Here is a 15985-nt window from a genome sequence, read left to right on the forward strand (position 1 = left end):
GTTTTGTGGCAGACAATCAAGAGGGGTGGTCTGAGTTTCTGCCACTTGCCGAATTTGCTCTGAACAATCATACATCTTCTTCTGCTTGTTGTTCGCCTTTTTTTTGTTGTTCTGGGAGACATCTGTCGTTTGGGTCGTTCTCCAAGTTGGGATCTGCCGTGCCTGAGGAGGAGAATTTTTCCGGTGATTTGGAAAGAGTTTGGACGGATGTGCGTGGTAATCTTCAGGAGGCCAACAGAAAATCTAAAGACTACTTTGATAGGAAGCGACAGGAGATTTTGTTCGCTGTTGGTGACATGGTTTGGTTGTCCTCTAGGAATCTGCGGTTGAGGATTCCTTCTAAGAAATTGGGTCCCAAGTTTGTAGGGCCCTTTAAGGTGCTTCAGGTTGTCAACCAATCTGCTGTTAGGTTGGAGGTTCCTACCTCCTGGAGAATTAATCCGGTCTTTCATGTCTCTCTGTTAAAAAAAGCTGTTGTGTCGGATGGTGACGCCTCTGCCTCTGTTCCTCCGGTGGTGGAGGACGGGGAATATGAAATTTCTCGCATCCTTGACTCTAGACGGTATAGAGGTAGTTTGCAGTATCTTGTGGCCTGGAAAGGTTTCGGACCCGAGGATAACTCTTGGGTGAGGTCAGATGATGTTTCCGCGTCCAGACTTATCAGAGCATTTCACAGGAGATTTCCTGATAAGCCTGGTCCTAGGGGATCCGGAGGATCCTCTTAGAAGGGGGGGTACTGTTAGAACCTTGCTGTTAGGTTTTTTTTCCTTTGCTGGTCACGTGACTTTGTTGGCCTATTTAATCCTGCTCCGCCCTTCTGGCTTTGCTGGACTTCATTGTATATCTACTTTCTAGCTAGCCTGTGCTCTGTATCTACTCTGTTAGTTTGCTTGGTCTACGGACCTCTATGTTCTATCTATTTTGTTTGTTCGTCTGTCTGCTACTATTTCTGTTAGGAGGTGTCCCATATTCCTCCCAGTCCTTAGTACTTGTAGGGATTCCCTCCCCACATCTATAGGTCTTCGTACAGACTAGATTAGGACTTTAGCAGGTCTGATCGCAGGATCAGGTTCCCTGTTACATCGTAGGGATTCAGCTGAGTCTTATAGTAGGGACAGATCTCCTCTCTTTCCTTAGCTTTGGTAGCAGAACATAACAATAATTCTTCAACAAGGGCCATCTGGTACTGCAACATACAATATAGGAGTGGGTCTTCTATACTGATATTGCATATGCAGTGATTGCAAGGGCTCCCAAAAATTAGGACGCATTCCAACACCCCTTTGAAGAGACGTAGAGGAAGATCTCATTTAAAAAAATGTTCCCATTATTAAGGAGTGGGTCTCCCATACTAGTAATTCCGATGCACTAAGTGCATGGGCTAAAAAACATTTACCCCTGGGTGTATACATGAACATACTGTATAACATATAGAATGTTAGCGGTAGGCCTCTAAAAATAGTTCCTACGGGCATCATAAACACCCTTAAAAAAATATGTGGGTGTTGAATGATGGTCACCCTGTTGCTGTTGTGGTGGAGGATGAGGAGAAGGATGAGGGTGACATAAAATATACGAAATCAGGAAGCGTATAACCATGTCTGGGTGTGAAGGGGTGGATGGGAATAGACTTCCCCCAACAACAAAAAAAGTCACAAGATTTGAGTTTATGTTCCGCTGCCATCATCCGGTGGTGTTGAGAAGTCTGGCCCAATCCAGCCCTTGTTCATTTTGATAAGAGTCAATCTGTCAGCATTTTCAGTTGACAGGTGGCTAAGTCTATTAGTTATAATACCCCTGGCAGCACTAAAAACCCACAGGAAAGGCAGCGGAACACAAAGTCGGCCATGTGTGCCAGATTGCCAAAACTTCCCTGTACTGACCAAGAGGACGAATGTCCATGCTCTCCTCCACTTGGTCCTCCTCCTCGTTCTCCCTCTCCTCAGGCCATCCACGCTGAACAGGCGGTATGAATGTTGTGTGGGTAATACCGTCTGTAGCGCAGGAAGCCAGATCCTGTTCCTCCTCCTCTTCCTCCTCCTCCTCATTATCACTCAATCCATGTTGAGATGAAGCTGGGCTGTGTAGCATAACCCTGGATAGTTTCTTGCTCTGCCTGCATTGCCTCCGCTCTTTAATTGTGAGCAGCGAGCGTTTCAGGAAACAGGGATGGTGACGCTAATTTTGGCATCATCGCTGCTCACCATTTTAGTGGAGTCCTCAAAGTTTTGGAGGACTGCACAGATGTCAAGCATCCATGCCCACTCATCAGCTCTTATGTGTGGAGGCTGATCTGAATACTGACGGGTGTGTTGAAGCTGGTACTCAACAACTGCCCTCTGCTGCTCACAAATCCTTCTCAACATATGCAACGTTGAGTTCCAACGCGTGGTGACATCGCACACCAGTCGGTGAGCTGGAAGCTGCAAACGCTGCTGAATCACTGTCAGGACGGCAGAAGCTGTAGCTGACTTTCTGAAATACGCACACACGTGGCGTACTTTTACAAATAGCTCAGGCAGATCCGGGTAGGTTTTGAGAAACCGCTGAACTACTAGGTTGAGCACATAGGCCAGGCATAGTATGTGTGCGAGGTTGCCAAGCTTCAGAGCCACCACCAGGTTGCGGCAATTGTCACACACGACCATGCCTGGCTGTAGGTTCAGAGGTGAGAGCCACTGATCTGCCTGCTCTGTTACAGCTTTCAACAACTCTGCAGCGGTGTGCGGTTTGTCACCTAAGTAGATAAGCTTCAGCAGAGCCTGTTGCCGCTTGGCCGAGGCAGTACTGCAGTGCTTCCCGCTTGTGACTGATGTGGCTATTTCAGAGATGGAGGCTGAAGAGGTGCAGGAGCTGTAGAATGTGGGGGCAACCCTGATTGACCCAGGGCCCGCAATCCACGGCGTTGGGAGGACGTGTTCCGTCCCTGGGTTCGACTGGGTCCCGGCTTCCACAATATTAACTCAGTGTGCCGTCTGTGAGATGTACCATCCCTGGCCACAAGCACTTGTCCACGTGTCCGTGGATAGGTGAACCTTCCCAGTAACTGCATTGGTGAGGACACAGGTAATGTTCTGGGACACGTGCTTGTGTAAGGTGGGGACGGCACACCAGGAGAAATAGTGGCAGTTGGGGACCGAGAACTGAGGGACAGCCGCCATGAGGTTGCAGAAAGCTTCCGTCTCCGCAAGCCTAAAGGCAACATTTCCAGTGCAAGCGGTCAAGAAATGTGACAGTTTAGTGTTTTGGCGTGTGGGTTGGTGGCTGCATATTTGCGCTTGCGTTCCAAGGATCGGGGTAGGGACAACTGAATGCTGCGCTGGGACAAAGACATAGTTGCTGAAAGTGATGGCGGCAAGTGTGCAACGACAGGTGTAGAGTGGGAGGCATCTTCGCCTCCGCCATGGACAAGGGATTGGCGTACACGCACAACAGCGGAACAGGCAGTTGTGTCACCCGCAGACACTGTTTCTGGACCCTGGCGTTCGGCCCAACTAGTCGGTTGCTTTGCTGTCATGTGCCTGAGCAAGCTGGTGGTGGTCAGGCTGGTAGTTTTGCTGCACCTGCTAATGCTGGCATGGCAGATGTTGCAAATGGCCTTTTTGAGGTTAACTGGACAGTCTTTAAAAAAGAGCCAGACTCGGGAAGACCTAACAGTTGGACTGGCAACTTCCCTTGTGTTGGTGTTCTGGGGAACAGTTGCCCCGCCTTGTGTCTGTGGCCACCCCACTGCTTGTTCCTGCCTGTTGTGGTGCTATGGCTCCCTCCCCCTCTGTGCTGCTGTCCTCACTATGCATGTCACCTTGCAAGGTTGGGTCAGTGACTTCATCATCCAGCACCTCATCTTCCACGTATGCACCCTGAGCCTCCTCCTGACTTGATGGCAATTGTGTCTCATCATCATCCACCTCTTGCGACAGTAATTGCACTTTCCCACCGTCGCTTTCGTGTGACCGTGGCTGCTCAAATATTTTGGCATCGCTACATGCGATCACCTCATGCCCCGCTTCAAGCGGGCTGGGAGAGAGGCCCGAATCTATAAATGGGAAAGTGAACAGCCCTTCGGAGTCTCCAAGTGTGGGATCACTTGTCTCGGGGCACTAGGCATGATGGGAGGAAGGAGGGTCAGGGTGAGGAATATGTGGTTCAGACTCACGGCTACTGAGATTGGACCGTGTGAAAGACAGGGTGGTGGTGGTGGTGGCAAACTGACTGGAAGAATTATCTGCTATCCAACCAACAACCTTTTCACACTGCTCTGGCTTCAATAGTGGTGTTCAGCGGCCCCATACAAAATGGGACAGGAAGGTAGTTCGACATGATGTGGGTGCTTGTTGTGCTCCCTCAGCAGGCTCAATTTCAGCTTGCCCACGGCCTCGGCCTCTGCGTGCACCATCACGTCCACTTCCCCGTCCCTTGCCACGCGCCTTGCCCATTTTAAATGGAGTATAATATTTGTCACGGTCTCAAAAATGTCAGGATTATTACCGCAGTAATATAGGATCAAGTCTGATGACCACGGTTTTAGGCATTTTAGGTAGTAGCCTAATAGTATGGTATTGGTCAGTGACCAAGTGTGAATAGGTTTGAACAACACACAACTGTCAGATTTTAAATGGAGTATAATATTTGTCACGTTCCCAAAAATGTCAGGATTATTACAGCACTAATATAGGATCACGTCTGATGATGGACATGTTTCTCTGCTTCCACAATACAGCGATGCTATTAAAATCAACCAAATCAGGCTGTATGCTGCTAACAAGCAAATGGAGCAGTGAAAATGGTGTATTATACTGTTTTCACCAAAACAGTCAGGATTAAGAGCAAAAAGCCCTGATATCTAGGGCTATGGATATGAGTAACAGCAGCAGAAAGAACGTGCAATGGACCCTATTCTGTAGTACACACTCTCCACAAACTTTGCCAGCCTAACTACTGCTATCATCAGGATTAATATTCAGCAGAATTAGTCCTTAGAAGGACTGTTAGTGTAGATTTGTAATGCTGTGGAATACCTCACTAAAACAACCGCCAATTCTCTCCCTCGCTCAGCAGCACCTCTCCCTACTCTGCCTGTCTGACGGGTAGACTATGACAAGCAAAGGGTCCCGGGTCTTATATAGACTCTATGACGCTATGCAGTCAGCCAATCACTGTAATGCCACAACCAACATGGCTGCGGCATTATAGTGACTGGCAGGCAATCCCCACATGTTAATTGACTGCCTAAAAAGCGCTAACATGCATGAGCGGGGACTCGAGCTCCCTCCTGAGCATTCCAAAAATACTCACCGAGCATCTTGAGCACTGAAGTACCAAATAGTGGCGAGCATGCTCGCTCATCACTATTTAATATGCAATCCAACTATAAAGGTTCACAAACGTTTCAGTCTACATTCAACCTTCCTCAGTGTGCTTATTGTCCAATTGAAAAGTTATGAGATTGCGTTTTATCCCCTCGGTCACTAGGAAGCACTGAATGCGGTGTCCACCGTTGGTTCAAACAGATGTTTTGAACCAGCGGTGGACACCGCGTTCAGCACTTCCTAGTGACCCAGGGGATAAAACGCAATGTCATATTTTTTCAATTTGACAATGAGGAAAGTCTAATGTAGACTGAAACGTTTGTGAACCTTTATTGTTGGATTGCATATTAAATAATTTCATCTACTTTGAGTGCCAAGTTTTCTTACGTATCATTGAAGGGGATTGGATCCTACTTGTGCATCATTTTACATTAGTTTTGTGGTCACCTTTATACTGAACAGGTTTTTACTAGCATGTTAATATCTCCATCTAATTTGTGGCAACTACCAGAAGCTATTTTGCAGAATTATTTCCAAATTCTTGTAGAACTATTTCATCACCTAGTTGAATCTTTGAAAATGCTAATTTGTTGAGGTTATATAAGCCAAAGAAGATCCTCCGTGCTGCTACATAGGTGTCTCTAATAAAGTGGCCATTTAGTGTATGTTTTATACTTGGTGAAGATGACAGGATAAAGCTGATCATAGACATTAGATGTTGTCTGGATCTTCTCACAATTTTCTGGTTATGGAGAATGTTGGATGCAATTAGGAGCTGACAGGTTGGATTTATACCAGAGACCTGTAGCTATGTAACTACTGCCATCAAGTAATTTTGATATTTTCTTTTCTTGTGACTTCTCCATCTGTCTATGACTTTTACTATATTTATTTCAGGGTAAAGATCTGCCCCATATTAATACTACAGAGACATATGTGAGGGGTGATGAGCGGTGTAAAGAGGAGATTCCTACAGATAACTGCATAGGTGAGTAGTGACCACTAAATGCAGAGAAGTCACAGATTTTACTAAGTCACTGGTTGGTGCAATTATGTGGTGATTTTTTAGGTATATTGCACAGAGTTTTGATGTGGATTTTACCTGCCAAAAAAATGATACATAAATAGAAATGGCTCTTTTTTCCACATAAAAAAAAAATTCAGGGCTTAATTGTAGACCATCATGTTCCCTAAATACTGAACAAGCAATAGCAAGATTTTTTTGTTCACCTTTTAAACAAGAAAACAAACTACATTTTTTTAACAAGTTTGAAGTTGTTATAATCGTTCTTACCTGGAGAATTATTTTGCCATGTCATTTTTTTAAGCAATGAACACCGTAAAAGCAAAACCCATAAAATAATGGAGGAAATGCATTTTTGTTTTCACTCTTTAACGCACTCTGATTTTTTTCACATCTTTCAGTACATTTATTAACCGAAAACCCGCAAAGTATGACGCCTGCATAATAAGAGGGTCAGCTTGAGGCACATGCCTCATTTGATGCTACTCTAAAGCCACTCCACAAGGAATTTGTAACATGAAGGAGAAAGTTTGGAGTTTGGTTGCTTCAAAATATAATAATCTTTATTAAATACAAATATTTAAAAATGTACACAAATGACAAAAGATGAATCACTTTAAAAATGCATGATAGACAAACAATACAATTAGAGGCATGCTGACTGAGGTTACCATTCACTACTATCAGCTATTTTAGTACTGTGACCCATACACCACTCTCTGTAGTAGGTCATTACTGTGTATAGGTAGTTGTTTTGTGGGAGTCAGATCTCACCGTACCATTCTGGCGCAACAGCTAATCCTCCAAATTAGATTTTCTTTAAATTTAAATGCTTAGCATTATGCACCAGATCATTTTGTTGTGATTCCTGATAGTGTGAGCACCAGATTGAGCTGTCGGCATCATGGTCTATCATGCATTTTTAAAAGTGATTCATCTTTTGTGATTTGTTAAAATATTTTAATATTTGCATTTAATAAAGATTATTTTGAAGCAACCAAACTCCAAACTTTCTCCTTTTATGTTACATTTTTCAGTACATTGTATAGTAAAGTGAATGGTGTCATTTAAAATGCCTTGAAAAATTATTAGGTTTCCACTTTTTTTCATGTTACACCCACAAACTTAAATGTATTTTATTTGGATTTTATGTGATATAGCAAGTATTTGTGAAGTATAAAGGAAATGATACATGGTTTTCTAATTAGATAGCATGTGGAAGGAGGTGCTCTTGTCAGATGACACCAAAGGAGAACTTTTTGGGCTAAATGCAAAACGCTATGAGTGGCAGAAAGCTAACACTGCACATCACCCTAAAAATACAATTTCCACCAATAAACATGGTGATGGCAGCATCATGCTGTGGGGAGGCTTTTCTTCAGCAGGGGCAGAATTGATGGGGAGGAGGCTGGAGCTAAATACAGGGCAATCCTAGAGGAAAACCTGTTAGAGGCTGCAAAATACTCGAGACTGGGGCATAGGTTCACTTTCTAGCAGGACAACGACCCTAAACATACTGCCAGAGCTGCAATGGATGGTTTAGATGAAAGCATATTCATGTGTGTGAATGACCCAGTCACAGTCCATCCAATCTCACTTAGCTAGAGCGAGTTTGCAAAGAAGAATGGGCAAACATTTCAGCCTCAAGATGTGCAAAGCTGGTAGATACAGACTCCTAAAGATTTACAGCAGTAATTGCAGCAAAATGTGGTCCTACAAAGTATTGATTCCGAGTGCCAGAAAGCAAAGTCATGTCACAATTTTCAGATTTGTATTTTTTAATTATTTAGAAAACCATTTATCATTTCCTTTGCACTTAACAAATACTTGTTACTTAGTGTTGGCATATCACATAAAATACATTTAAGTCTGTGGGTATAACATGAAAAAATGTGGAAAAGTTCAAGTGGTATGAATATTTTTTCTAGGCACTATAAAACAACTTGTTACACAAAAATGATGGCATCATTCGGCTATGTGGACAGAAAAATAATACATTAATGGCTATTGAAAGAAGAGAAGGTGAAAAATAAAAACTCAAAAAAAAAGGTCTGCGTCTTTATGGGTTATTCTCTATATATTTTATTGTGCTGCATTTAGAACATACTTTGCTGATAGGAGCCTAAGTCATTTTGTATATTTAAGTGGTTAGGCCATGTGTTGCATTCGTCTTTCATTCAACTCTACTTCAACGTTGCTATATGTGTCAACAATTTTTATAAATAACTAGCTGTACCCAGCCACGCGTTGTTGTGGCTCAGTCTGGTTAAATAGAAAAGAAAGGAAAGACAAAGTTCTCGTTTCTAAAACATGTAATTTCACAATGCTTGTGGGTATACAATATTTTTTTTTGTTCCATTGTCTGTGTAACATATAGAGTATAGACTATAGAGATTGTCTGGTTTGCCGACTCTAGAACATGCAAATAGAGATATATATATATATATATCAGATGGGGCAATGCTGGCACTGTTGATAGTTGTGCCCATCAGGCAGGCATGGTGGCAGCCTGTACTCTGCACAGGTCACTAAAGAGGTCAGTACTTGCTGTCAGGTGTCACAATGGAGCCGGTCGTGTCAGGGATTGCTAGTTATGCAGCTCCCAGTGACAGGAGGGGGGCAGAGATGAAGGCAGGCGGCAGCAGAGGAGGAAGGGGTGATCTGCTTGACATGTCCCGGGTCGGTACCGGCCAGATCACAGCACCGCTCCCGCCGGTGGCACCGTGGGATTTGCAATCGCTTGCTATCCACCCACTGCTGCGAGGCTCGGGCCTAGCTCAGCGCCCAGAGCAGAGGCCACAGCCTGCGCCTCTCCGTGCAGCCTCCCTCTCTACTTCCCTCCCTCCCTCGCTTGTTGTTGCGCAGTCGGAAATATTACTCACATGCCGGAGAAACAGCGGTACCGGAAAACAGAGGCAGCCACCTCTCAGATGGTGGTGGTGATGAGCAGCAGCGTCTTTCGGCCTCGAACAGACGGTCTCGTCATTCCCCTTATCCCCAACCACCACAGGGGTCACGAAAGAAGCAGAGTACAGGCAGCGGCTGGGCGAATGAGGGAGAGGGAGAAGGGTTTATGAATGAGATGTCTCTAAGGGGGGAGAGAATGCCAGGCGGCCGGGGAGAGTCAGCCTGGGACTGAGCTCGTAACACCCCTCTCTCACTGCTGCTTTTACGTCCAACAGCTGGTATATAAAAACATAGTAAATAAGACTGGCTTGCCGGAGAAGAAGAAGCCGCAGCAGTAAATAATTAATGAAGCCTTCTTTTATACTGTTACATAAAAGCTTTCTCCAGTTGTTCTTTGTTGGTTCCATAGTTATATGGAAAGTGAATGTAGTGGATGGTTTCAAAGCCTTTCTGTAGGTTGACCTCAATAAGTCTCCACTGAATATTTCAGTGAATATGTAATAGTTCTCAAAAGTTTGATGACTGGCACACTAAAACATGAATGCATGTAATAGTTGGCTTCCATAGCAAAGTAAATAATGACAAGAACACAAACCTTCTGTTCTAACATCATAATCTTTTAGACCCTGCTTTGACTTTTATTGTCTCTGCCACTTTACTAATTAGTTGACAATTGAATGTTAGCAAAAGTTGTATAGGAATGTTATAAAATGTATAAATATTATAATTATTAATATAATTTCAAGCTTGCATAAGTGAAAAATAATAGTCTCTGTTTTTCTTGGCAGATGACTATACTCGAAGATCAGAGGAGAATCTAATATTTTCAAAATCAGATGATCATGATATCACGCCAAATAGACATGAAGAACATGCCATTATCCCAGATACACATCCAGCCCATCACAGCAAAGATCTGTTGTCTGATCCTTTTCAACAGCTGCTATCTTTTCACTCATCACAGACTATTCATCAAAACAGAAATATCAGAAGGGACGTTGAACATCAAAGAGCGCATGCAAAAATAAAGGCCTATTCATGTTCAGAATGTGGGAAATGTTGTGCTTTGAAATCTAATCTTATTAAACACCTGAGAATTCACACAGGGGAAAAGCCATTTTCATGTCCAGAATGTGGAAAATGTTTTATAGGAAAAGAAACACTTGTTAGACATTTGAGGGTTCACACAGGGGAGAAGCCATTTTTATGTTCAGAATGTGGGAAATGTTTTACACAGAAAGAACATCTTAGCAGACATGAGCGAATTCACACAGGGGAGAAGCCATTTTTATGTTCTGAATGTGGAAAATGTTTTATTGAAAAAGGAAATCTTATTACACACCAGAGAAAACACAGAGGGGAGAAGTCATTTTCTTGTTCAGAAAGTGGAAAATATTTTACAGAGAAGTCAAGTCTTGCTAAACATCAGAAAGGACACACAGGATAGATTCAGTTTTCATGTTCAGACTGTAATAAAATGTGATTTCTCATTAAAAGATTTATCTCGTATCAGAGAAATCACACAGGGGAGAAGCTGTTTTCATGTTCCAAATGTGGGAAATGTTTTAAAGAGAAATCAAGTCTTGTTATACATCAGAGAAATCACACAGGTGAGAAGCCATTTTCGTGCTTAGAATGTGGGAAACGTTTTACAGATAAATCAGGTTTTTGTAGACATCAGAGAACTCATTAAGGGAGAAGCCACATTCATGTTCAGAATGTGAGAAATGTTTTACAAGGAAATACCACCTTGTTAGACATTATAGAAGTCATACTGGGGAGAAGTCTTTTCCTGTTCAGATTGTGGTTAATGTTTCCCCAATAAATCAGATTTTCATAAACATCAGAAAATGCTCACAGGGGAGAAGCCATATTGATGTTCAAAATGAGGGAAATATTTTACACAAAAATACCATCTTGTCATTCATCATAAAAGTCACACAAGGGAGAAGCCGTTTTTATGTGTAGATTATGTGAAATAACTTAATCATATAAATCTAATTTTTATGAAAACATTGACAAATTGTACAAGAAAAAACACTACAGTTATAGTCAGCAAGCGAAATGGAAAACAATTATGAGCACTAACTGATTATTAGGAAATTATCAATAGACAAGTTATCGAAAAGTAAAGAGATTCCAAAAAGCACCGACATTTCAATTATGTGTATTATATATTTGACATTTTTTTATATAGTATAACTGCATCTTTTTGTGTTTGTTGGATGCCTTTATCTTTCACCAGACACTGGTCATGGAGAGACACTGTTATATGTGATCATTACACTTGCTGAGTTTACAATCCAATGCCTAATTTATCTTATTAAGGATCAATTAATGACAACAGCTGATAATTGTATGGTTACTTTAGTAATTGTCCTTATCTCAAACTGCATTGTCTACCCACTCCCGATATCAGATCAGGTTGGGTGGAGATGTCTAAAAACACCATTTAATCTTGTTATGAACCATTATTAAACATTTACTTTTAAAACATATCATGGTGTTTGGATCTACCGTATATTCTTTTATTCTTTAAGTTGTCCATATAGATTAGATGGCTGTTGGAGGAACGATCGTTCAGCCGACTGCCATCTCAGCTGATTCCCCAAACACACGAGAGCACTCGCTCGGCTGAGCGCTCCTGTGTTCTTTATGAGAGAACCGCTGACTGACGTCATCTGGCGTCTTATTTCAGGTAAAACAAAGTGATCAACATCTCTCCCGACTATCAGTCAGCCGGCACCCCCATACACATTAGACATTCAGCCAGGCCTATTAATATCAGCTGATTCAGCCGATTTTAGTCTAATGTGTATGGGGGTCCTTAAAGGGAAGGTGCAGCAATTTTTATTTTTGTAGTGATAATTATTGATTATATAATCAATTATATTTAACACAAAACTAAATTCACTGCTTTAATAGTTTTTTTTATTATTATTATTTTCTGCAGCCACCGAGGGTTGCCATTTGCATTTGCTGTTGTGTAATGACTGTTACACACCACAAATACATCAGTTCCTGTACATAGGAGTTTGCAGTCGCCATCTGACCACATCTCTTGTATTGTGACTGCCTCCTGCTATGACCTGGGCATGCCCCCTGGGTTGTCCAGGTCATAGCTGTGGGAGGAGATTGGCGCCATCTTTGTGAAGCCCGAAGTGTTTGCTGTGGGCTGCACTTTCCCCCTGTCACGGCTCAGCATGAGCCAAACCGTGTCAGGAGCTGCCAGGGAGTGGAGGTCCGAGGTGAGGTGAGTATCGGCGGATAGGAGAGGTGATTGCAGCCTGTCATCAGTAGTACTACAGGCTGCAGATCACCGCTCATCACCGACATGTTCAGAGCAACAAATAACCATGTTGCTGTGCTCTGATCACTGACTCAGCTCTGCTATATCAGTGTAAACTAATATAGCAGAGCCATATACTATGTTGAGCACTATGTGAGGCCATTATACTGTGGGGCACATTATACTCTGGAACACTATGGGGCCATTATACTGTGGGGCACATTATACTCTGGGGCACTATATGGGGCCATTATACTGTGAAGCACTATATGGGGCCATTATACTGTGGGGCACATTATACTGTGGAGCACTGTATGGGGCCATTATACTGTGGAGCACTACATGGGGTCATTATACTGTGGGACCCACTATACTGTGGAGCAGTATATGGGGCCCTTATACTGTTTGGCACATTATACTGTGGAGCAGTATATTGGGGCATTATACCGTGGAGCACTATATTGGGCCATTATACTGTAGGGCACATTATACTGTTGTCACAGGTGTGTCAGCTGTAATAGACAGTCACTCTGGATCTGTTTGTAGAAGGTCACTGCGTCTGGCATTGCCGACGCCTTCTTAATCTGTCTGCTTTTAGGACCCAACGGCTACCTCCCTTCTGCTCTGATTGACACACCCTGGTCTGGGTGTTTAAAAAATCTCAGTCTGCTTCAGGGACTCACCGGTGATATTTCTATGTTCCTTGGCTCTGGCTTGGAGTACTACCAGTCGGCTAGTTTCTTCTCTTGTGCCCTTGGAGGACTGTTGGCGTTTCTCCTCTGGTGTCTGCTCAAGCTAAGTTATCTCCTTTGTTTGTCTACCAGTGCTCACCCCCTACCCCTCCCTATCTAGGGCCAAGCTTTAGGGATATACAGGGCTTAGGTTTCCTGCTCGGCGATTGGTTTGGAACCAATATAGGGATGGTAGGGTAGGCAGGGTGTTATTAGATCTGCCTAGGGGTTTCAGTTCCCCCTTTCCCTAGTGTTTGGGCTTCATTCCCCACTTCCCTTCTTGTTGCACTTAGTCTTCCCTCACGTGCATGACAACTGTGGAGCACTATATGGGACCATTATAGTGTGGGGAACATTATACTGTGGAGCACTATATGGGACCATTATACTGTGGAGCAGTATATGGGGCCGTTATACTATGGAGCACTATATGGGACCATTATACTGTAAGGCATTTTTTATCGGATTGCACTCGTCCATTTTTCACACATATGAGTATGAGCCCTTAGCAACACACTGCGCCATCATGGATTAAAATCCTGAAGGGCACTTAAGGTCCCCCTCCTCACGCCAGCACATGTCCAGGCCCATTTGAAGTTTGCCAATGACCATCTGAATGATCCAGAGGAGGCATGGGAGAAGGTCATGTGGTCAGATTAGACCAATATAGAACTTTTTGGTATCTACTCCACTAGAAAAAGGAGGATGAGTACAACTCCAAGAACATCATCCCTACCATGAAGCATGGTGGGGGAAACATCATGCTTTGCGGGTGGGTTTCTGCAAAGGGGTCAGGACGACTGCACTGTATTGAATGGAATATGGATGGGGTCATGTATCGCAAGATTTTGGCCAACAATCTCCTTCCCTCAGTAAGAGGATTGAAATAGGTTCGTGGCTGGGTCTTCCTGCATGACAATGATCCAAAACACATAGCCAGGGTAACTATTGAGTGGTTCCGTAAGAAGCATTTCAAGGTCCTAGGGTGGCCTAACCAGTTTCCAGACCTGAAGTCAATAGAAAATCTTTGGAGGGAGCTAAAACTCAATGTTGACCAGCGACAGCCCCAAAACCTGAAAGATCTGAAGAAGATCTGTGTTGAGTGGGCCAAAATCCCTGCTGCAGTGTCAGAGGAAACGTCTGACCTCTGTAATTGCAAAGAGGTCTGGTTTTTCAAAGGTTACATGGACTGGTGAGTGACTCGGAGACCAGATTGATGGGCCCGTGGCTGGATAGGAACAGGCACCGACCTCTAATTTGACTCAAATGCCAGTAAGATGGAGGTGGGATATTGCTATGGCATGGTATTATTAAAGATGAAATGCGGCACTTACATTGAATTCAAAATCACTAACACTGCAGGTACCTGGTTCACAAAGATCTACTACACAATGAGGACATATTTGTATCAATAAATAAAGCGCAGTCATGTTACTGTCTGTCACCATAAACTAATTTGTAAGGTAAAAGACATACAAACCTGCACAATTTTGTTATAGTCGTGTCTCTAACAATCGGTACTTTAAAACTATCAAGATATAAATGGTGAAAAGAAAGAAAAACAATGTCTAAATTGCATTTTTTAATCCATTTTTCTGTAAACCCTACTGTGGAGCTGCCAGACTATAGGAGGCTGACGAAAGGGGATGAAGACCACATACTCCAGCTCAGAGCCTGTTACTGTATACCAGCAGAAAGTACGTGACTGGGATCCTGTCAGTAACATTCAGTGGAGGGAAAACTTCTTATCTCTATATATAATCCTGCATGGAGAAAGAACTACATCTCCCATCAACCCCCGGGAGTGAAACAGGAATGGAGAGGAGCCAGAAAGGTGAGGAGAGAGAGTAAGATGGAGTGATGTCAGTCCTGTCAGGAAGATAATGGAGAGAAGAGGATCCACTATAGTCTGACTGAGAGTCTTCTGTTTTATCTGAGGAAGGAACATACTCCATTATCGGCAGAGAGAGAGCATCTTCCAATATATCTGAGATACACTTGAAAACAGCCTCCTCCATTATATCTGAGGTCACTGCAAGAGATAGAGCCTCCTCCATTATATCTGAGGTCACTGACAGAGATAGAGCATTCTCCATTATATCTGAGGTAACAGAGACAAGGCCTCCTCCATTATATCTGAGATCACTGACAGAGATAAACCCTCTTCCATTATATCGGAGGTCACTGACAGAGATAGAGCCTCCTCCATTATATCTGAGGTCACTGATAGAGATAGAGCCTCCTCCATTATATCTGAGGTCAGTGACAGAGATAGAGCCTCCTCCATTATATCTGAGGTCACTGACAGAGATAGAGCCTCCTCCATTATATCTGAGGTCAGTGACAGAGATATAGCCTCCTCCATTATATCTGAGGTCACTGACAGAGATAGAGCCTCCTCCATTATATCTGAGGTCACTGACAGAGATAGAGCCTCCTCCATTATATCTGAGGTCACTGACAGAGATAGAGCCTCCTCCATTATATCTGAGGTCCGTGACAGAGATAGAGCCTCCTCCATTATATCTGAGGTCACTGACAGAGATAGATCCTCCTCCATTATATCTGAGGTCACTGACAGAGATAGATCCTCCTCCATTATATCTGAGGTCACTGACAGAGATAGAGCCTCCTCCATTATATCTGAGGACACTGACAGAGATAGAGCCTCCTCCATTATATCTGAGGTCACTGACAGAGACAGAGCCTCCTCCATTATATCTGA

General features: G+C 43.3%; 1 protein-coding gene across 2 annotated transcripts in view; it reads left to right on the forward strand.

Moving 5' to 3' along the window:
• The window catches only part of LOC141272018 (gastrula zinc finger protein XlCGF66.1-like), a 94305-nt gene extending 82598 nt beyond the window's left edge, over nt 1-11707 (forward strand). The window contains exons 5-6 of one of the 2 annotated variants that reach the window (XM_073682300.1): nt 6207-6297; nt 10029-11707. In XM_073682300.1, the coding sequence (XP_073538401.1) occupies nt 6207-6297; nt 10029-10687 (750 nt within the window). In that variant the 3' untranslated portion in view covers nt 10688-11707. The remainder of the gene's footprint in view (nt 1-6206; nt 6298-10028) is intronic. The other variant, XM_073682299.1, reaches the window with a different exon arrangement.
• The last annotated feature ends 4278 nt before the right edge of the window (nt 11708-15985 follow it).

This window comes from Phyllobates terribilis, unplaced genomic scaffold (assembly GCF_046119375.1).
Source record: "Phyllobates terribilis strain yellow unplaced genomic scaffold, ASM4611937v1 Scaffold_5__5_contigs__length_657084704, whole genome shotgun sequence".
Classification (NCBI taxonomy): Eukaryota; Metazoa; Chordata; class Amphibia; order Anura; family Dendrobatidae; genus Phyllobates; species Phyllobates terribilis.